Source organism: Crassostrea angulata, chromosome 8 (assembly GCF_025612915.1).
Source record: "Crassostrea angulata isolate pt1a10 chromosome 8, ASM2561291v2, whole genome shotgun sequence".
Lineage (NCBI taxonomy): Eukaryota > Metazoa > Mollusca > Bivalvia > Ostreida > Ostreidae > Magallana > Magallana angulata.
In genome coordinates this window covers 58087344-58109829 of record NC_069118.1, presented here as the reverse complement: position 1 = coordinate 58109829, position 22486 = coordinate 58087344, and the positions used below count along the sequence as shown (strand labels likewise).

General features: G+C 35.1%; 1 protein-coding gene, 1 long non-coding RNA gene and 1 pseudogene across 2 annotated transcripts in view; all 3 read right to left on the bottom strand.

Moving 5' to 3' along the window:
• LOC128159789 (uncharacterized) overlaps positions 1 to 18181 on the bottom strand; it is a 30712-nt gene extending 12531 nt beyond the window's left edge. Inside the window, exons 1-2 of the mRNA XM_052822990.1 lie at positions 17436 to 18181; positions 13317 to 14963 (exon numbers count right to left, since the gene is read on the bottom strand). Coding sequence (XP_052678950.1) covers positions 13317 to 14940 — 1624 coding nt within the window. The 5' untranslated portion in view covers positions 14941 to 14963; positions 17436 to 18181. The remainder of the gene's footprint in view (positions 1 to 13316; positions 14964 to 17435) is intronic.
• LOC128159800 (putative ankyrin repeat protein RF_0381) lies at positions 680 to 3442 on the bottom strand (annotated as a pseudogene).
• A 1977-nt stretch (positions 18182 to 20158) lies between the features above and the next one.
• LOC128159825 (uncharacterized) lies at positions 20159 to 21821 on the bottom strand. Its single transcript, XR_008240188.1, has 3 exons — positions 20943 to 21821; positions 20661 to 20768; positions 20159 to 20328 (listed from the first exon to the last, which is right to left on the bottom strand). It is a non-coding gene; the product is annotated as an uncharacterized LOC128159825 (long non-coding RNA).
• Positions 21822 to 22486: the final 665 nt, after the last annotated feature.

Here is a 22486-nt window from a genome sequence, read left to right as displayed (position 1 = left end):
GGTTGAGTTACTTGCTTATGTAGAATATATATATATATACATACATGTATGTATACCATATATATATTCTATAGGTATGTACAGCTTTACCATGCTCCTCTTGATGAGGCACTAAAAATCTACGGAGATAGAATTCTAAAACTAAGCTGAATAAATCATGATTAGGAAACCAGGTTTTTATTAAGACGATCTTCAATGTATTTTAATGCACTCCGAAATGGTGGTTATATTTTATACGTTTCAATGAATTATTGCTTATCAAAGAGAGATAACTCCTTTATTTGGATGAAAACTGTCAGTCAGAGTGTACGGTATTTTACATGTTATTTGTAACAATTAGGCCACTCTCGTTTTAAAATTCACATCCATCGCATTCAATCGAAAACAAATATACAGCCAACAAGTATGACTGCTATTATTGTTTTTTCAGCATTCAATTCAATTAAATATTTATTATATTAAAATACAAAGATGTAGGGTACATTTAGCTTTTTTCAAACCTTGAGCGACATCAACTGATAGAAGAATGTAACATATTTTGGTAAACAAGATTTTCTGTAACCTCACCGTTACGGAGATAGGTTCCTCGATATATTCAAAACTTTTGGGTATCAGTCTTACAAACTATAGTTACATCTGATATGCAATTATGCAGATTTATGTTAAAAACAATATCCAGTCAAAATTCAATTTTATTTACTTCAGTCCATTTAGTGTATTATATCCCACACAGAATATAAGTACAAACAATATGGGAAGATTGGTCTCTTTTAAAGGTCATGATTATTGAAATAATAAAATGCTTTCTTTTGGTGAGTCATGAGGGATATGAACGTGGCGACATTACAAAAAAAATACTTAACCCGCGTCAGCGGGTCATTTAATTTTTTCTGCAATCATCGTTACCTTCATAGCCCGCATGAATCGTCAAAGAAAGCATTTTCTTGTTTATATTTTCCGAAAGCAACATTTCCTTATTCAACAATATCGCTAGATGTCCTTCAAAACAAATGGGTGATACATATAAATGCATATGTTCAAAAAGAAATATGATAAGTCAATTATACACTTACATGTAAAAACAAACAACTTAACATGCCTTTGTCTGTAATAACATTACGAATCAATCAAAATAATATTCATAACATGGTATCAACAAGGCAAACTCTTACAAATGTATTTTTGGGGGTGCTTCAAAATTGTCAATTGAGTAATTTATATATAAGTTTTTGTTAATTCATGACAAGGCTTTCATTGACCATTGTTTTATTTATTTATTTTTTGTCAGTGAGCAGCTAAACAAAGCAAGTCTTCCTGTAAAGATGATGGCAGAGGTAACAGTCTGACTTTGTCGTGTAAATTCTTCTGTAAAACTTTACGAATAGTTAGAGCTGAAACTTTAAACAACGAATGAGGGTTAGATGCTAGCGAACATAGCTGCCCTAGAGCTAGGGTATTTTCTTTGAGCGCCGCAGGAGTATCAATAGTGCCCATAGGATCAACTAGATACGGGTACTTCGATAGGTTATAGCCATAATCATATAACAGTTCCACTACGTCAAAGAAACCCAAGTGGATGGCCAGCTCACAGGGATCAAAGTAGAACTCCTCTCTCCACCTGACGATTCGGCCTGGGAGATTGATAGGACTGTTGTATTCAAGCAAAAGTCTGATCGTCTGGGTGTCGTGGTTACAAACGGCTGGCAGAATGGGAGTTATTCCACAGGCAACTAAAATTGACCACTTTATGCTTTAAATTTATCGTTAATCAGTTTCACTTCAAAGGAAACAACAAGAATTGTTCTCATAAATATCCATTATTATTGCCTCATGACGATATTATATAATTATATAAGTCTACGTGACATATTGGTTAGATACATGTAAAGGGTTCATATTTAATATTTTGAACTTTTCAATATAAAATATATTAAATTAATTAAACTTATATATTAGAAATGTAAGCTTTAAGGGTCAACTTAAAAAAAATTATCATGAATTATAGAGATTGATATAAGGATCCAAATAAAATCCAGTGACATTAAAGTCACTTTATTTTTGACGACGGTTTTAGAATGGTTTAATCATGAAAAAATGCATGTCCAACTTACATCGAATACCGGGATTCGCGCCATGATCCAAGAAAAACTTGACCAAAGTCGGGCACCTCAAAATCGAGGCCACCATGAGCGGACAGCATTCCTCACAGGTTGTCATGTTGACATCACTTCCGGCGTGGAGTAGCATCAGGACAATGGTCAGACAGTCGTCGGTACGGATGGTCCCGTCAGCTCTCACACACTGGCGGATCACGTTAGTCATTGGAGTTCCCCCGGCCCCGTCCAGAGTATTGGGGTCACCGCCCGCCTCTAGCAGAATCTGGACCGCTTCAACTTTCAGCTTAAGAGCGGCATACTGAAAAATGTGCGTTGTGTAAAAATAGAGACTGGATTGGATGTTCATGACCGTTTTAATACTGTATAAATCTCCTTGGGCAGAGACCTCTAAGAAAATATTTAAAATTCTAAATATTAAATTTGAGAGCAAAATATTTTGGATTTATATCTAATTGTTTATGCCGGCCAAAATATCAGGATAATTGAAATCTTAAAGTAAATAGGCATTTTATTGACCATCCAGCCTCCTTAAGGTTCTGTAAATCCGTTAAATAATGTTACAACGGAAAATTGTGACGAAAGTTACATTTATAAAAATGATTGACGATATTAGCGTATGCTTATAGTACATATACTTGTAAAGCACTGCGTTTGGCCGCCAAGTCCCTCAAGTTAACTAAGGTTCCATGGTTTATCAGTAGACGCATCATCTCTGAGTCATATTCTGTACATCAGATTTAGAACACAACAACATGAGAGGGGTAATTCCTTTCATTGTCCCAATGTTTACATCCGCGCCATTACAAATCAACAAGTTCACCATTGCCACACAGTCTGACTCAATGGCATAATGTAATGGAGCTTTACCAAATTTATCGCACATATTGACAACATCCGGGCATCTTGTTACCAGGAATTCAACCACTTCCGTAAACTGGGGCATGATGGCGTGGATCAGTGGTGACATCCGCCATTTGTCACGTGACATGATGTCGGCCCCTCTGTCCACGAGGACCCGAATCGACTCGAGATGTCCTTTTCCACAACAGACATGGAGGATGGAGCTTGAACTGATGTTCTCCATGTCGTCATAATATTCATTCGGATTGGCCCCGCTGTCCAGAAGTTCTAGGATTTTGTCCGCATTATTTTCACACACAGCATGATAAAGCTCTGCTGCTTTGTCAACCATTGTATATGTGAGGAGTACTTGACCGAACCACCGTCTGTAAGCAGTCGGAGCTCCAATTAATGGTTGTGTTTATCGTCATCCTAAACAGATTTCTATAAATAGCTCTCTGTATACGGACTCTGCGTTATCATGGATCCAGGCATCTTCCCAAGTCAAGGGTTTCTGATCTGCTCCTCTCTACATAAAGCGGAGCGGATCAGAAACCCTTGACTTGGGAAGATGAGATCCAGGGGGCGTTTCCAAAGACAAAACAACAACAACAACACCCCCCCCCCCAAAAAAAAAAAACAAAACAAAAAAAAACAAAAACAAAACAAACAAACAAACAACAACTTCTTTTCGAAGATAAATCGACAAAGCTTGTCTTAATTAACAGTTTACTTAAAAAAACCATAAGCTAACAAGACATATGCATGTGAGATATATGGAATGCATCAGTGTACTGGGGTTACTCGACCGATATTATACCGTAATCAAATGATTTCCTGAAATGTTGGCAAAGCTTGTGTGGTACTCAAAAAGTGTCTTAAAACCTCAAGACACCGTAAATTACGAGTTAAATGTCGGCTATTTTTGGCATAGCACAACGGGTGAAAACATTATAGTATATATATTGCTTCCATCAATTAATGATGATTTTTAATAAAAATACACATACCTATGAATTAAAGAAATACATGTACAATTGAAATCGATGAAAGGGAATATATCCAAGATATCGTCATTGAACAATTATCCATTTTCACTCATAAAATTTCACAGAAACGAAATCAATTTTCTTACGGAGATTTATAATGGGAAATGTTTACAACTTTTCTCCATTCGGAAGTACTCGGGATACCTCGCGCAATTTTTTAACGTTATCATCCGGGCTTATTAATGGCGGTTGCAATGCAAACTCTCCGTAGACTTTCAATTTTGGGATGTGTATTGAAGCCTGAAGCGGTAGAGGGGGCTTTTCAAAACAGATAATCTGGACATTTTTCATATTAGCAGATGAACGTTGTTTGAGCACAAAGGTATTTACTATTATTGAAATATCAAGCAAAAAGTGATGGAAGCAAAAACTCGGGACAGAGTATAGAGAGCATTACGGGACATAGACAAAAAAATTGTTTGATGAATCTGTAAGTTTAGCTCGTTCTTTTCCCCGCGCCCACTGATTCTTAGAGCTCGCCGGCGCGCGCTGGCGAGCTGTGCTCGCTATTATGGTAAATGTACATGCATTGTATTTGTTACTTTTAGGCATGCATTTTATATGGAGTAAATATACGTTAATGAAATTCCGGATATCTTAAGAAACTGGCGACACACTTGAAATGAAATAAATTATATTGAAGTGCGCTAGTTTTTTTCTGTTATATAGTTTTGAAGTTTCAAAACTGTCAACAACACACATCAGTATTAGAACTAATGGAGTTTGATTCATTAATGTTATAAGATCTATTAAAGTTTGATTAATTATTGGATCTATTAAAGTTTGATTCATTATTTTATCACATGTTTATCTTAATATGCGCAGGAAATCACTCATGGGATAAATTTTTTATATTCCACTGTGTGTTCTTACGCCAGGTGACGTCATAACTAAACATTACGTAGCTTCAGGCGGATTATTAACGTAGAATGAAAAAGTAACAAAACAACTCATTTGAAAAGTGTCGAGTTATAAATGAGAAGCATTTAATGCTAAGAAGATGGGTGGATAAGGCGTGTAAAATGCCCATACGCGGTTGGACAGGCTACTGAAAAATTAAAGTATCAATAAATCTGATGGGTTTTTTTAAATCATTGAAAACAATATATATTTAACGAATTGTTGATTTTTAACCTATAGGTATGTTCAATACTTGGAATATGTTGACTCAAACAGGCGTGTACGTATCAAAACCTGCAAATACTGTCATTTTTTAGAACTTCAGGGCATTTTCTTTTATAGAGTGGGTCTTTGCTCCATATTTTTCTCATAGTCTAATTAAGGTCGATTGGAAAACAAACCGATTTCAATCAACAAAAACGTGGAGAGATGACCCACTATACATTAAAAATATCATTTTGTATCCCAACAATTGAACGTTTTGAAAAAATAATACAAGTACGGTAGTTCGTGACCTTAGTCACACATAATATTTAAAAAGCCCACTTTGTTAATTGTGTCTGAAATGGCTCAGTGGTTAGAGCACCTGGCATCAGCTAACCTTATATATCTAGGGTTTTTAAGTTACGGGTTCGATACCACCATAATTTCCGACAATATTTTTTTTTCTTATTTTTTGTTAAATACATGTATATTAAAAACTGACTATAGTTAGAAATTTTGCCTTTGCAAAGTTTTATTATAATTTATTTGAATAGATTTAATTGGGGAAACATAAATTCAAAATTGTATTTCACTACTAAACCGAATGGGCATTTGTGCCATCTTCTTCCCCCATCTTCTTTATTTTTTTCTAAGAATTTATAAAAATATGCTCAAAAATTAAATGTTTGTATATTAATCTTTAAGGAACTTTTTTCCGAGCGTTAAGTTGTTGACGTCCTGTAGTAAATATGTTGTGCGGCTAACAATTATAATTTTATAGAAAAAATTAACATTAAACCAAAAAAAATGAGGTGAAACATGTGATAAAAAGAATATCTCATGATTTGCGATTTTATATGATTTTTATCCGACTCGTTGTGCATTTTCTGTCCCCTTACCACGGCTCGGGGATAGAAAATACACAACTCGTAGGACAAAAATCATATACAATCGCAAATCATGAGATATCCTATATAGATCTATTAGAGTTTGATTGATTATCATGTATATATATAGAGGATATCTATATTGTGTGATTTTATATTTGCTTTATCCAACGAGTTGAAATGGTGTATATATTCTCGAGGCTTGCCGAGCGAATATAACCATTTAAACGAGTTGGATAAAGCAAATATAAAATCACACAATTATAGATGTTCTATTTATCTCATACAATTTGATTTATATTATGAAGCTTTTGAGACAGTCCCTTGTGTGACCCAAATTGTTTTTTTTTACAAAGGTTAAAAACGATGATGCAACGTTGTGTTATGCAGCTACTGTGACCTTGCGCAATACAATTTAGTACGTCATTCCTGAGGTAAATCTAACGGTTTTAATGTAAAGTTTCACTGAAATAAACCTTAAAATAATTGTTTAGCTCTAGATAATTTTTCTTAGAGCTTATTCACTTGATTAAATGGATTAGAAGACTTGAATAATCAAGTTTGTTAATTGACATACACAAAGTTGCGAATGCTCGTTAGTTTGAATTGACTCGAACGAGGAACAGTTGTTGATGCATGATGTTTAATAAAACAAACACTAGGCTAGCCTTATGATTAAAAATTGAAAATAGTGAATAAGGATTGAAGCGTCCTTGTATGCTACGCACACGGATTAACCAGATTTAGACCATGAATAAAACAGGTTCGTCATTGAAGACCTTTATTCAAACCGGAAACAACGTCACACATAATAAGGGGCAATAACCCAACATAACACAGTAGGGGATAGCATAGAGTTATCTCTCTTAGAATACGTAATGTAAATAACAAACACTACATCCCTTCCTTTCTCGCAACACAACTATGTGACTGTCAAATTCTTAATAATGATAAAGTTCATTTGTTCTAATTCAGGAATATACGAAACAACACATGAGCGCATGCACATTTATTTGTATATTTATAAACAAAGTTGTCCGATCCAAGGTATGTGTCCGATGCATGGTTAAATCACCCTGAGGAGGGTGGGGTGTTGGGGGATGCATTGGGGAGGGGTGTTGTCCTACAATACAGCGAGCACTGGTAAGGGCTAGGGCATCTTGACTTGGGCAGACAAGGTCTGGAACGTCCACTCTGCTGAACAAAGCCCTGGAATAATTCCCCCAGTCTTTGTAGCTTCAAGAGTTACACATTAACACCTCAGTTTTTAGTCTTAGTCTTCATGTATCAAATCCGTTCACACGGAAAGAGCTAAATAAATCCACTCCCCACGCCAAACTTTTTGAAAGACTTCGCAGCGCTGACCAACAGGAAATGAATAAAATATATCAATACAATAACCAAACCGCGATGGACTTCTTCGTACATTTATAGTTAATACATGTACCACTACATGTGTTGCCCCTGAGCGGATCTTTATGGGAATGTGGGTCGGGTGGATCCAGACCCCATCCCCTCGGAAAAATCGCATTTCTTAAATTTACATTAATTGCAAAATTACAGAGGATATGCCTCGGACCCCCTGGAAAAATACTAGTATATCTGGATCCGCGCATTTACATACATGTAAATTTGTGGTTAATACATTACCATTAAATGTGTCTATGATAAAATACATGTATTTATATAATACCTGTATGGTTAAGCATTTGCATTAACCTACAAACATGACATTTTAATGAATTGTGCAAAGAAGGATAACTCTCAGAGAGAGAGAGAGAGAGAAAGAGAGAGAGAGAGAGAGAGAGAGAGAGAGAGAGAGAGATCAATTGGAATTGGCATAACTTAAGTTGAGAATTAAACAAATCAAAGGAAATTACAAAACTATAAGTTAAATACTTAAATACCAAAACAGAAGAGTTTGACAATAAAGACGCCAGCTTTATTACTGTCTTTGCTAGCTCAGGAAAATTCAATGTGTCTATACTGTGGCATGACTGAAAAATGAACATGATGAATAACTATATCTCCCTCCCTTCCCAAACATTTACACTTCATTCACTGTAATATCTAGAAAAGAAAATTCTTAAAGTTGTTATATTCATTAAATAGTTAAAATTACAGTTACCAAATGTAATACAAACTGCAATACTGGGTAATTACAATTTAAAGAACGAAAATAACTCATAAAATGACTGAATTAAGACAGTTCTATGCATTTCAAGAAAAGGGAACATTTTACTGCTAAAAAATTTCAGTTTAACCACAGGGGCATCGTATCCGCTCTACACTCTATGACATATATATAATAATATACATGTATTATTATGTATATGTCATAGAGTGTAGAGCGGATACGATGCCCCTGTGATTCAACAATATAAAACTGCAAATTACTTTAATATCGCGAAGAACGCCTTTGCCGTCTCCCTGGAGAATATCCACGGTCCCTTTGTGTAACAGGTACTTATTTTCTTAATTTGGTTTAATCGTAGGACTTTATACCGTATAAGATATCAAAGAAAAGATCAATTTCAACCATGGTTTTTTCTGATACAATTATTTCTACTGCCTTTGCACGCATTGCTACCAAGTGTTACACGCTAATGGCAAGGCTGAAAGAAGTCCCAAAGTTTACTTCGGACAAATTGCTGATCTTAAATTGTGAACAAGCATTGCTGTCATTTTTGCAAATAATCTTTAGTTTCATTTTTGTCTTTACCTTTTAGTTAAGAATGGTCTGAACATATTTTATTGCATAAACATATACAAATGGTTCGAACACAAGTTCTAACAACTTACAAGGTTCTTATTAAGTATAACAATTTACACATTTATGGAAAGTACAAAGAAATGGATATAACTTTAAAATAGTTAAATTATCATGATTATGGAACAAACGTACCTGTATTTAAAAAACCCAGTCCCGTTTGAATTTAGTCTAGGCAGTAAGACTGAAATTACGAGAATCTACGACAATCTCTGATAAATCTTTGAACTGCTAAAAAGATGCGTTGGTTTGACAGTCAAAGATTCATCTCCCCACACAAGTAAATGACAATTAATAACGTTGATTTGATTTAAATTTAGAATGTTTGAAAACAGTTCATTTCGTGCATTGGTATATTTCTTACATCCAAAAAACCCCCAAAAACAACAACAAACAAACAAAATTAATGATAAGAATTCTCTGGTAATCCACATTGGCAAATAGGGCTTTCAATAATATTTTTCTGAAAAGGTCAAAGTTTAAGATGCATGTGCAGAACTATGTATGAATAACGTAAAGTCGTCTCTTGCCGAAGCAATAATAAAACGGAGGTTTAGTTTGGTTTAATTGAATACTGCTCTTGAAACTTCTAAACGAGAAATTATTTCTGGTGATTAAACTTAAACTATACCATTAATTGATCGTGTCAGGAACAAACCATTTCTTGAATATGTCTAGTCTACATTTTGGAATAGTATAGTCTTCATGATTGCGTGTATTGTAATTCGATTCTAAAGTCCTATTTTTGAAATAGTCCGGTACCAAATTATTATGAATTTTATACATTGTGCTCAATTTTGCTAATTTTCTTCTGTCTGAGAGAGGCATCCAACCTGTTTTAAAAAAAGGGACTCTCTTGAAGATAATAATTAAAGGTCGAATAAAAGTCATGTACTTTTTAGATAAAGTATTTCTACCTATGCTAAATTTGAGCTTCTTCGTTAGGCCGAACCTTTGGTTCAAATGTTAATTTACACTAAAACATGCATTTGTTGTTTCTATAATCATTGGCTTGTAAGCCAAAAGCTGTCCCAATACATAATTTCTTTACACAATATAGCGGTTAATTTGATTTTAGGTTTTGTTAACACAATTGCTTTCGTCACTAAAATAAATCTAAGCAATGTATAAAAATTACTGGTTTAGGCCTATCGTACCAATGTACATGTATTATTTTCCCTAGTGAATTGTTTATGATTTATCCTTGAAAAAGTCGGAAATTCTAGCTCTAAAAATAAATATGAAAACTAGGAATGATTTTAGTGGGTGTGGATATCCTTACTTAGGAGTTCCTAAGTTACCGTCTAGCTACATCTTAAGATCCCTAACCTTTTTTTCCTAAGTAAAATCCAGGCACGTAGCATCGATTTTGAAAGTTTGGGGGGGGGGGGGGCCAGACTCATCCAAAAAATCTTGAAAAAAAAATGGCGTACATTTATAACTTATAATTTGATTTCTCTCATTTCTATTCCAATTTTTATACATACATGTACTCCCAAAAAAGTGGGGGGGGGGGACCCATGAATAATAATTCAAATTTAAGAAAATATAAAATTAGTTGGTGCGAGAAAAAGTGTGGGGGGGGGGGGGGCAGCCCCCCCCCCCCCGGATGCTACGTGCCTAAAATCTTAGGAACACACTTAGGTTAAATCTTAGGATCACACTTAGGTCAAATCTTAGGAACACACTTATGTCAAAGCTTAGGAACGCAGGTCAAATCTTAGGAACCCACTTAGGTTAACTCTTAGGAACACACTTACGTCAAATCTTAGGAACACACTTACGTCAAATCTTAGGAACACAGGTCAAATCTTAGGAACCCACTTAGGTCAAATCTTAGGAACACACTAAGGTTAATTGAAGGTTGAAATGTCTGGCATTTGTCTAAAATTATTAAAAGAGGAAAGTGGTGGACATGGTTTGCATTTATCATAAAAAGTTTTGTACAACTTTTTATTTATTGAAGCTCTTGTTGAATTGTTTAACCTTTTATTATAGATTACATTTAAGTATATGCGAGTTTATATCTTTAATTTGCATGACTGATCAAAGAGAGATAACTCCTATCACATACATTTTAATAAAAGTTTATCAGAGCACTTTGGCTTTTTGTTTTGTTGAAATAAAAAAAATATACTTGGGAATAAGATAATATATTTGTTCGTGTTTACTGTGAAAATATATTAACAATGGACATGATTTTAAAATGCAAAATAATTCCGCAACCCCCCCCTCCCCCCCTTGGAACGGTTAATAGCGAATATTGTATCAAATATTACTTTTAATGTCCAAACAAACATTTTAGCCTAAATATCTTGAATTTATTAGTATAAGACAAATGTAGCACAGAAACACTAAGAAAAAGGACGATGAACGTAAATACGAAACTGGAGAAATAAAATCAGACACGTACATGTAGCTACGGGAGGGGGTAAACTTATTTTGCCTACTGACATATTACTTAGAGTTACTTATATAATTCAAGAAATAAACTTGTGTCTCTACTTTTCTGTCACTGTAAGAAAATATAGATATTACATCCTGTAATAAAGCCCTCATCCCCCCCCCCCCCCCCCGAACACTACGGATTAAAATTAGCGGAGTTTTCTGGGCTTTTTTTCAAGTCTTGGTCCCCTTCAACTTGGAAAAGCGATGCTACGTACCTGGTACCATAACATATCTAACATTTCTATCAGAATTCTGTTATCTAGCGAAACATCGACTTTTGTAGTCTTTTAACTCAGTACTCCAAACATATTGACACTATCGACTGCTGTTTGCGCCAAAATCTTATTTAGAACCTCATTGCCAACTATTCTATAATCTCCGCCCATACGTTGGTTTAGGCTCATTTTGATTGAAAAAATAACGCAAGTCATTCAAATCCCTGTTGCAGTTACCCTGTATACATCAGAAATGTTATTTGTAGCACATTTGAACCTTTGTAGAAAAAATAAATAAGTTCGTAAATTTTGAAACATTGACTCTGGTTTTTTTTTTATTCGCATTAAACATTGAATTTTAACATTTCTGTATTTGTTCATACGCGGATATAGAGAGGGAGAGTCGGTACCCCCTGAAAAACTCAATTTTCTTACTTATATAGTAAATTTCCCGAAAATATGACTCGGACCTCTTCTGGAAAAAAAATTCTGGATCCGCGCAAGCATTTTACACTGAAATGAAGAGTAATTGTGCTATTTTATTCACCCTTCGTCATACTTCTCGCTGGCGTCGGAAGCAAATTGAAAGTGGAGGGGGGGGGGGGCTAGACTAATCCTCAGAAATATTGAGGAAAAAACCTGATTCCCAAAATTATGAAAATCCTAATCCGGGGGGGGGGGGGGTATACCTATACTTCCAGAAATAGATTTCCCTACACAAATTTTTTCCCCCAAACCATGAAATTCCTAATCCGGGGGGGGGGGGGGGGGGGCTAAACCCTTTATGATGCTATGTGTCTAATGGTTACATGTAACTTTGCCAAAAAAAGTAGGGGGGGGGGGCTAGCCCGGTTCCGACGCCTATGCTTCTTGTGACCTTTGACCTCATCCACTTGTCAGCATGTTTAATCTTCATAATGTTAACCAACATCGATGACTAAAATCTTTAAATACAACAGTTTGACAGAACACTTACTGACGTATTAACCTATTGACCCATCAACCTTTGAACTGGAAATATACAGGGGTCATGCTATAACAATGGGCAACCTGCTTACAGGGTATGGCTAAAATGAATCATCTATACATAACGTAACAAGATTGCTCCCTTCTTCGATGGGACCTGGCCATTGACAAAGAGGATGTTTTTTTCATCTCAGATGCAACAATCAGCATTGCTTCAAAATAGTCTTAGAATTAAATGTTACAGAGTTTAAAATTTCCAACTGATAATACAAAAATTCAGACATTTTGCTCCATCCAATTAAATCTGAAAATCCAATTAATTTTTTAATATTTAACGCAAATATTTAATTTGTAATAAAACAACAAAATCCCTTTGATTAGGTAATAAAAATAATTAAAACATAAGATCACATAATTGTACACAAATCATTTATTATACACAATGATATACTCATCCAACAGAATGACATAAATTAAATGGGTTTTTTTTCAAACATTCACTTGTTCTCATTCTTGATATACAATGTTCATTAAACAGAATGTTTGATTGTATTCTTTTCAACTTTTAATGACAAGCATATATATATATATATATATATATATACACATGTATATATAATAGTTTGTTTGGAAAGTAAAATATTTATGCTGTCATTTTTTACCATTAAAATCACTGCACAAAAACAATGAGTTTGTTACGATTTACATAGAGAAACTAAACAATAGTATTGTTGGTATGTAAAGAATATATGAAGGTGTTTATTTATTAACATAAACTAGTTATATAATACAGGTAATTAACTGTTATACACAAACAAGTATAATATATACAGTCAGTTTGTCAACATGTTATACATATAAACAATGTTACACTGCTGTACGTGTAATGTTCTAGACATATTGTATTTTCTTCACTTTACCTGTGTATAACTCAGTCACAAAGAGGTTGTCTCTGGTGTCCACACATAAACCCCGTGGTTCCTGTAAATGACAGTTGTCAATGTAGCGGAGGAACTGTCCGTCCTGATCCAGGATGTGGATACAGTCGTTGTTATAGTCTGCTATCAGGATGCGACCCTGGCTGTCTGTTGTGATGCCGGTTGGATAGAATGATTCCTTGGTAGTAGAGGGAGGACCAGTGTAGGTAAACCGGAGTTTCCCGGCCTGATTGACCACCACTACTGCACCGGCTCTATTGTCTGACACACAGATATCTAGGTTCCTGTTCTCACTGATGTATTTACCAGATGAATAGAGAGGTTGTCCTTTGTCGTCATACTGAATACTTTGTTTCTCTGTGGAGCCAGAGTAACACACAACTTTTGTTTGTTTACCATCATCACTGTCCATGACAACCAGGAGGTCACCAGAGGAGGTACTACAGACACGGAGAGGTCTCCACCCCTGTAGTCTGATCACTGTCTGTATCTGTGTATTCTTCACTATGTTCACAGTGCTATCATAGTAATCAGTATAAACTAGATCCCCACTCCTTGTCACTGCTATGTTGTATGGATAGTACCCTGACTTGGTTTGGACTGACTTCACTAGTTCCCCACGGAGGTTGTACAGTCTCATAATTTTGTTCTCACCACGCGTCCACATCTCCTCATCACTCAGACAGGACACACCGTATAATCGTTCACACTCGGTGTTTATCTGTGTGATGATCCGTGGTACATCAATGAGCGGTCTGTCCGGGGGAGAGGACTCAGCACCGGGAGATTCCATGGTGTAGCCATGTTCTTCTGTTTTGATAGATGACACTGACAGAGAACCAAACTGTTGATAAAGCTGTTCTTTGTTGATCTTCTGAGGGGTAAAACTTGGTAAGGACACTGTGAGTTTAGGAGGCAATCTTCTGAATTCATCATTCCTGGATTTGTAGGCAGAGACACGGCTGACATCATTGGAGTCCAGTAACGTCTTTAGTTCAGTAATGGTCTGTGTGATTTCAGAAATGGTGTGTTTGATTTCATCTTCCTGTTTGTCTAAGACAGCCAGGTGTTTGGTGTCCGTTTCTTCCATGTTAGATTTCATGTTTCTGATAATGGTGTTTATTTCTCTGTGCAAGTCTTCTCCATGTTTGTCGATTTCTGTTGTTAATTTCTGGGAGTTTTCATTCAGAGCAGATTTTTGGACTTGGTTAATGGATGCAATCTCTTGGAATTTAAGATTAATGGATTTTTCTAGTTGTTGTAAATCTTTTTGAATTATTCCTTTCTTCTTGTCCATGGTTTTAGTTATTTCAATAAATTGATGGCCGTTGTGTTCTTCAGAGGAAGCACATGTTGCACAAATAGGAATGTTACATTGCTCACAGTAAAGTTCACATATTTTTAAGGGATGGTTTTGACACTTTGGAGTATATCCTCTCTTTTTAAATGGTACCACTTTGTGTTCTTTGGATAGATCAGAGAGAATATGGTCCCACTCACAGGCTTTACACAGATATTTGTTACAAATGACACAGTACATAGGGGGGCCCGGGGTCTCACAGAGATGACACCGTAACACATCCTGAAGGTTGTACTCAGGGTCCATGGTCAGACACTTTTTTTGATGTTCTGAAAAATCAAACAAAATTTGGTTTAATTATATATACAATAAAACTTACATGTAATAAGTGAGATGAGTTCAGAAAAAGTCTTAACAGAAATGTTTCTATCATCTTCCTTCAATAACAATGCCATTGTTAAGGACAATTACATTATCATTTTATTTAAACTTTAGAAGTTTGAAGCAGTGAATCTCTTTTGAAACTCAACTTCATTATTGAAAGACAGATTTATATAAGGAATAAGGAATCATTCTTTAAGTATTATGAGGTGATAATTTCCGTCGGGGCGTGATCAAATCCAATAAAGCCCGAAGGGCTTTATGATAGACCGACCGAAATTATCATCTCATAGTATTCAAAGAATGATTCCTTATTACTTATATTTATATAATTTTAAGCCATCATACGATTATATATTTAAATATAAATAAGCAAACTGCTGGCGCCTCGATTTGGCGTCATTTGTATTATGGGTTATATAGTACAAAATTGATACGTAGTTTTATCACAGGCAAAGACACTGGAAAATGTAAATACCGTATATGAATATGAGTCCTAAAAAGTGCATTAATTTTGTCTTCGTAAAAATCTCATAATAGATAATTGCTTTTAAAACTTACTACTGCATCAAATGAATTCAAACAATCTTTACTATTAAAATATATTGTACACATATATTTGTTTGCCTTTTTTTTTTTACTTTAATTGTTGTAAATTTTGTTACAATATTTCATTATATTAATTCTAAATAGTAACATATTTAAAAAAATATATATTTTTGTATAAATTTTTAAATAGAGTTTTCATTAGTTACTAATAAATATTTCATTCCTTTACAGTTCAGATTTTATTTTAATAAACAAGAGGCCAATAGGCCTTGACGGTCACCTGCATGAGTACCACATACAAACTCGTTTAAGTCTCATATATATGTATTTAGTGAAGTTTAATTCTGGAGTAGGAAATTTATAATATTGTACAGACCACCTCCCTGCCTGAAATCTTTCAAAAAGGACAATGAAACCTATAACTTTTGCAAAAAACTTACAATCATAATAGAGTGCATGACCTGATATTGAAAAGATGCAAGATTCTGATATAAAATAATGTCCCCATATTTGTTAACTTTCAAGATATATTTTATGTGCATATGTTTTCATAAATAAAATGAACTCTTTCCAAATGGTTTTACAACGTCTTAATTTTGATAGACAGCTTCATTCTTTCTCTTTTTTAAATGTGTGAATTTGCTTATTTCTTTCATAGAAATTCCTGAGCAGAATAAAATAATAAGACAAATTTATAACCCCACCTCAGCCATAACCCTTGCCTTACATGTATATGTAGGTGACATGATATATCATCAAAGATGACAGCTTAAAGTTTTTTTTCTAAATATGCAGTCAGTTTTTATTTTGTGTCAGCATGCAGATGTTTTTTAAATATTATATATATTAAACTAATTGACCATTTTGGCCACACCTTGCATTAAGAACCTCTACCCTATACACTAGATGAGTGTTTTGGCCCCGCCCTAGATTCAAATCCCTTCACTTGGAGACATGAAATTAAAAAAAAATGATAGATGGCTTTTTTTCCTTCTTTATAATAATGCAGTCAGCTTTTATTCAGTATCAGCAGAAGTAAAGATGACTATTTTCTTCAACACTTAAATGCTTGAACACTATATGACTATTTTGGCCCTGCTCTAGAGTCAGAACCCCTACCTCGGGGGACATAAAGTTTATGATTTTCATAGTGGGCTTCCTGGTCTAAAACATTCTTTACTCTGTGAGTTTTCCTTTCAGGTGAGTGGGAGTAGAGAATATAATTTTTAAACATTATATGCTTTTACACTAAACATCCACCTAGGCCCTACAGTCAAAACCCATACTCCAGGGGACATGAAATTTATAATTTTAGTAGAGAACATCCAGGTTAACATAATTACTAAGTCAGTTTTTCATACAGATGTGTGAGAGTAGAGAAGAAGAATTTAAAACACAATATGCATTAACTCTATATGGCTCAAAATTTTGGTAGAGAGTTTCATGTACATCATAACCATGCATTTTCCTCATACATGTATGTATGGGTGTAGAAAAGATTTTTAAAATTTTTTAATTTATTGTTAATTTAATGCAGACATGCAGTGTCATGCAGGCACGACGGACGACGCACACCATATGACGACGAATGAAGACCATTTGCAATTGGTCACCTGAGTGACTCAGGTGACCTAAAAAAAGCTACAGGTTGCTGTTTTTGTCTATTTTTGTTATTCAAACAAAAAATCTGTTCATATTTTCTTCATTAATTTTCAATTAATGTAAGCTGATACATTTCAGCAATATTCATTGATATACAACATTTATACTCAATGGAAACAAATTAAAGATTATAAGCATTAGATTTAAATTTTCAACAATCAGAAACTAACAGCTGACAATAATTAACGCATTTAACGAACTATACACACCTTTATAAAGGCCTTTAACTCAAAATGGCGACATATCTTTAATGTTTACCATTTGTTTACACTTCCTTGTTGATGGTTCTCCCTGGCAGCCTGTAAAAATCACGTGATTGGTTTAAATAAAACTTCCGAGTAACCCCAAAACGAGATTCAATACATCATGCGCTGATCGGGGTGGGGTGGGGTGGGGGGGGGTCCGAAACATCCCCTCTTTTCGGTTTTTTTTTTTCATTTCTTAGTTATACATAGTGAAATTACCAAAAATATCCACAGGCGCCTGTTTTAGACAGGAGGTCTATTTTCTATACACAATAGAAAAACTAGCCTACTGTATGAAACAAGCGTTAACAGGTTAAGCGCTTGTCAAAAAATATCCCTCGTACCCCCCCCCCCCCTCCCCGGATCCGCGCATGATACTTCGTGCTACATGTAGTTAATTGTTAAAGGACAGTTAAGATAATCTTATTCATCTGAATTAAATTGAAAAGGTTGATGAGTATCATGATAAACATGAACTAGCCGACAGAAATGAAGTCTGGCTTATGAACTTCAACATAACGTTTGACATATGAATTGATGTTATCATATGTGTGTGATCGGAAGAACACTTTTGTGACTCCAATCTTATGAGTTGGTATATAAAATTAAACTCCCTGATGTGTAGGTCTCTATATCTCTTCTTCCAGACCTAGTTTTTCTCCGACTCCATCGCGTCTACTGTCGTCTGTTCTGTCTGTCTGTTGACTGGTCCTCTGTCTCTATAAAAGAGGAACTATATATTATATATATATATATATATATATATATATATATATATATATATATATATATATATATATATATATATATATATATATATATATTTCAGTGATGCCAGTAAATGTTGCAACATATAACGTCTAAGTTATGAATGCCCCAATCCAGGCACGTAGCATCGGGGGTGGGGTGGGGTGGGGGTGGGGAGGGGCCTGCCCCCCCCCCCCCCACTTTTTCACGCAGCGCAGATTTTTCTTAAAGAACTCGACCCACAAACCATGAAAATTGGCCTAGTTTCAAATATTGAAAATTGTACCATTATATACTCTCTAGAATACGTGCTTCCCGGAAATGTTTTTTTTTTTATATATATATCTCATTGTTTTCTTGTATAACGTTGTTAAATATGGTGTTATAAATTGTCAAGTCGGCTTATTTGCATGAAAATGATCACGATGCACAGTGCTGTGTACATGCATAATTGCATATGCATTATTCAGCAAATGATTGAAAGATATGTGTGCAGGGAAATCAAAATAAATAAATGTGTTAATAATTTTGTCTATTGCAATATGCTGCGGTAAAATTACAAATAACAATATGGTTAACATGTTATATCGAGGGTAGATAAACATGGCTGATGCACTAAAAAGCAATTATAATCTCAATTATAATAATTAAAATATTTGTTTATTCAGAATGTATAATTAGAAAGGATTAATCTGTAATCAGTTTTTAAACTCAATAAATTATTCAAATTATCCTTCTGGGTGCTCTTAATTGACACACATGGACCATACACGTATGTGCACAGTAACGAACTGAATCGACACCGCTTCCTGTAAAAACATTGTCGACTCGAATTTACTCGGGAGTTTTTGACAACAACATTTGCAGCGATCATCAGTATTCTAGCTACAATTCACATGAGAAGTGTAAGTATTTTAACATCGATATTTTCTTAATTTAATTTGTCTATTTCTTATGAAGCTTATAGCTAGTAGGTTATTTTTTATAAGCTTACTGATCAAGTCAGTCAGTGTCGATAAATAAAACAAAACATATACTAATTCTTAATCATTATATTATCCATAACCCAGAAATAACTAATAACAACGATGATGTGTATTCAATTGATATAGATAATATTTGCGAGGAAAGATGAATAAATCAAATGCCAGTAGGTCATGGTTGATTATATAGCTTATAAAAATTAATTACAGGAGTAACAGGATATGTATGAACATGCATTTTTCCTGACATTACAGTTATTACAATTATATCAACAAAGTATTTGAGTAATAAAACATTAAATTGCTGCAGAAATAATACATTGAATCATTTACATATCAATTGTTTATGCATGATACAAGTGAAATTTAACTCTCTCTCACTCTCATCAATAAAATACTCTCTCTCTCTCTCTCTCATATATCAGTACAGATTAAAAAATGAAACAAAACATTAGTTTCTCAAAGTCAACATACAATGAGAAAAACCCAGAACTGTACACTCAGGTAAATGTACAACTTAAACTGGACATACTTGTCACACATCTATTCCTCTTTCATCACTTTCACTGGAGCTGTCAGAGTCATCCACCAGTGTGGCATCATCAACAAACTCCCCCCAGTCTCGCACTCCCAGTTTCTCATCTCTTTGATGGCGAGCATGTCCCAGATACCAAAGGATGGCAGCAACATGGGAACACATACCCACAACACGAGCACCAGCCCTGCACTTGCAGTACCAAGCCTTGACTTCACCCTCACCATACTGTATCCACAATAGGTAGGATCTTGATGACACGTGACGACTCTGCAGTTTTACACGAAGAAGGCCTGGCTCCTCTCTGTGGACTTTGATGCTGCATTCTCCCTCTACATGTTCTTGGGCATAGGATGGTGATAGACGCAATTGGTATACACCGCATGTGATGGCTCCAAGTTGTTCCTCATCCATGGTTGGAAAGTCCAGTAAGTCATCAATCTCCTTCCAGCATACTGATCGTCTGTCCAGATGGTTTTCTTCTACATGTATATGATACTGAAGGGTATTTACTTGCTTGGAGAGAAAAACCATTTTTGCACCAAGGACCTGGTCTTCTTCAGTGTCTCCACTAGCAAGGGGTTTTAGGTATCTGAAAGTAAAATGGAAGTAAGTAATGAGTATATCATGTGTGTATTTTTTAACTAAACTGTATTTAAAAAAATACAAGGCTTAAAAGTTGTAAGAAGAAAAATCCCTGATCTATTTGATATAACTGTATTACATATTCATAGCAAAATAATAGAAATACATGTATAATTGATACTCAATTTTAAAAAAAATATTTATTAAAAATTTATTAAAGTCTAGCAAGTTTTAGTTTTGATAAATTCATAAATAAAAGACCCTGTAGATTTTTATATATATTATTTTTATATATTTATATTATTTAGTAATAACTTGCCTATTGCAAATGGCGCATACAATCCTGACAAAGTCACCAATGTAGGGAATTTGACTGGAAGGTAGGATGTGTCTTAGGTAACGCCATTGCTTGATCCTAGCGTTAGCAGACTCAACAACCCAACGTATCTGTGAAATATAATATGGAACATATAGTCGTAATTATTAATAGGGTTTTCTTTTATTACTTAAACATGAATGGTACTACCGGTATTTAGATTAGTAGGTTATTTACATGCATTAATTTATTTTACAAATATATCTTATATTGAAAGATATATTGATACTAATTATATTCCATACCTTTGTCACTTATCGACTGGTGTTTGCATTTTCTGTAGACATCTGCTTATCTCCTTTGTTCACAGGGACCAAGCCCGTTTTAACATTAATTTCAATGTAACCATAATGGTTACATTGAAATGAATGTTAAAACGGGCTTGGTCCCTGTGCCTTTGTTCAGGAATGAAGGCATTTTGGCATTAATCCCCATCTGCTCCAGACAGTCCAGGGAATCCCTAAATCCATGATCAACCACAAATATGTCCTCCTCCTGTACCCAGCTCCGAATGTCCTCAAGGTTGCTGTGCATTATGTGGTTAAGGATTGTAGCATCATTGTTTCTAGCAATATAAGGACCCAGTACTGACACAAAGTAACCTGTTGTGGACACAATAATCATTGGCTTCACCAGTGGCCGTCCTTTGTGAAGACTGAATGACTGTCGTTGACACAGGGGCCAAGCCCGTTTTAACATTAATTTCAATGTAACCATAAATAAAGTATGGATACATTGAAATTAATGTTAAAACGGGCTTGGCCCCTATGGTCGTTGAAACTTGAAATTGCCACGTTTGTGTATATTTATATAAGTACCATCAAGGACAAGTATTGATGGCTGGGAAACTGTATCACCAAGAATCATCTGGGCCAGAGGTCTTGTGTGCTCCTGAATTATCTGTTCCCTGGTAACATGTCCAAATCCCAGATTTTCGGCTACAAATCCACCATTCATCAGTGCTGTTCGTATTGATTTCACACCTCTATGTACACTGGATTTGGATAGGTTGAATAGAGTGGACAGAATTCGATTTGACTCCTCTCCTCTTAATTTCATTAGAAATATGGCTAAGGTTGTCTGCACTGTTCTTACTGGAGTGACCTTCACTTTCCCCTCAACATACTTCAGTAAGTTCTCAAAGGCTGTTTTTGGAATTCCAAGCAGACTTTGGTAATCTGTTGAGCAAGATTCCCACGGCTATCAAAGTCTAATCTTGTCCTCTCCTTCTTTAAAACCACATTCCGCAAAAACTTAACTAGTTCTGTGATTCCTGATTTATTAAACAAAGTAGAATCAGATAAAGGATTGAGATTTTCTATGTTCTGTTGTAGGTGGTTTGGACAGCAGCGAGCTCCAGCAGGGATGATGACCTCTTTAGTGATGAAGATGTGATGTCTTACACCTACTGGGACGACAACCAGCTTTGGACCTTGGCGCTTGCAGATGCAGCATGAAGCATGTCCTCTAGATGTGCTGGGAAATGGGAGAGGAATGCATGGAGGACTCGGAATGGAGGAGCTTCAGTGGATTGTGCTGGAACCTGCTGTACCCTGCTGGGGATACTGGTTTTCTTTTTGATGTGATGGTGGCACATACATCTGCATTTGTTACAGAGAAAGTCACTGTGTGATGGAGTCCTTCCTGTTAATTTGGCAATAAAAGATCTATTTCTAGACGATATTATGTGCCTATCCTTCTGTCTTACTCTTTTAGGACAGTTGAAACAGCCATAGTGTTTTTGACCAGAACCTGGCATTTCTGAAATATTTATTTTAATAAAATACAT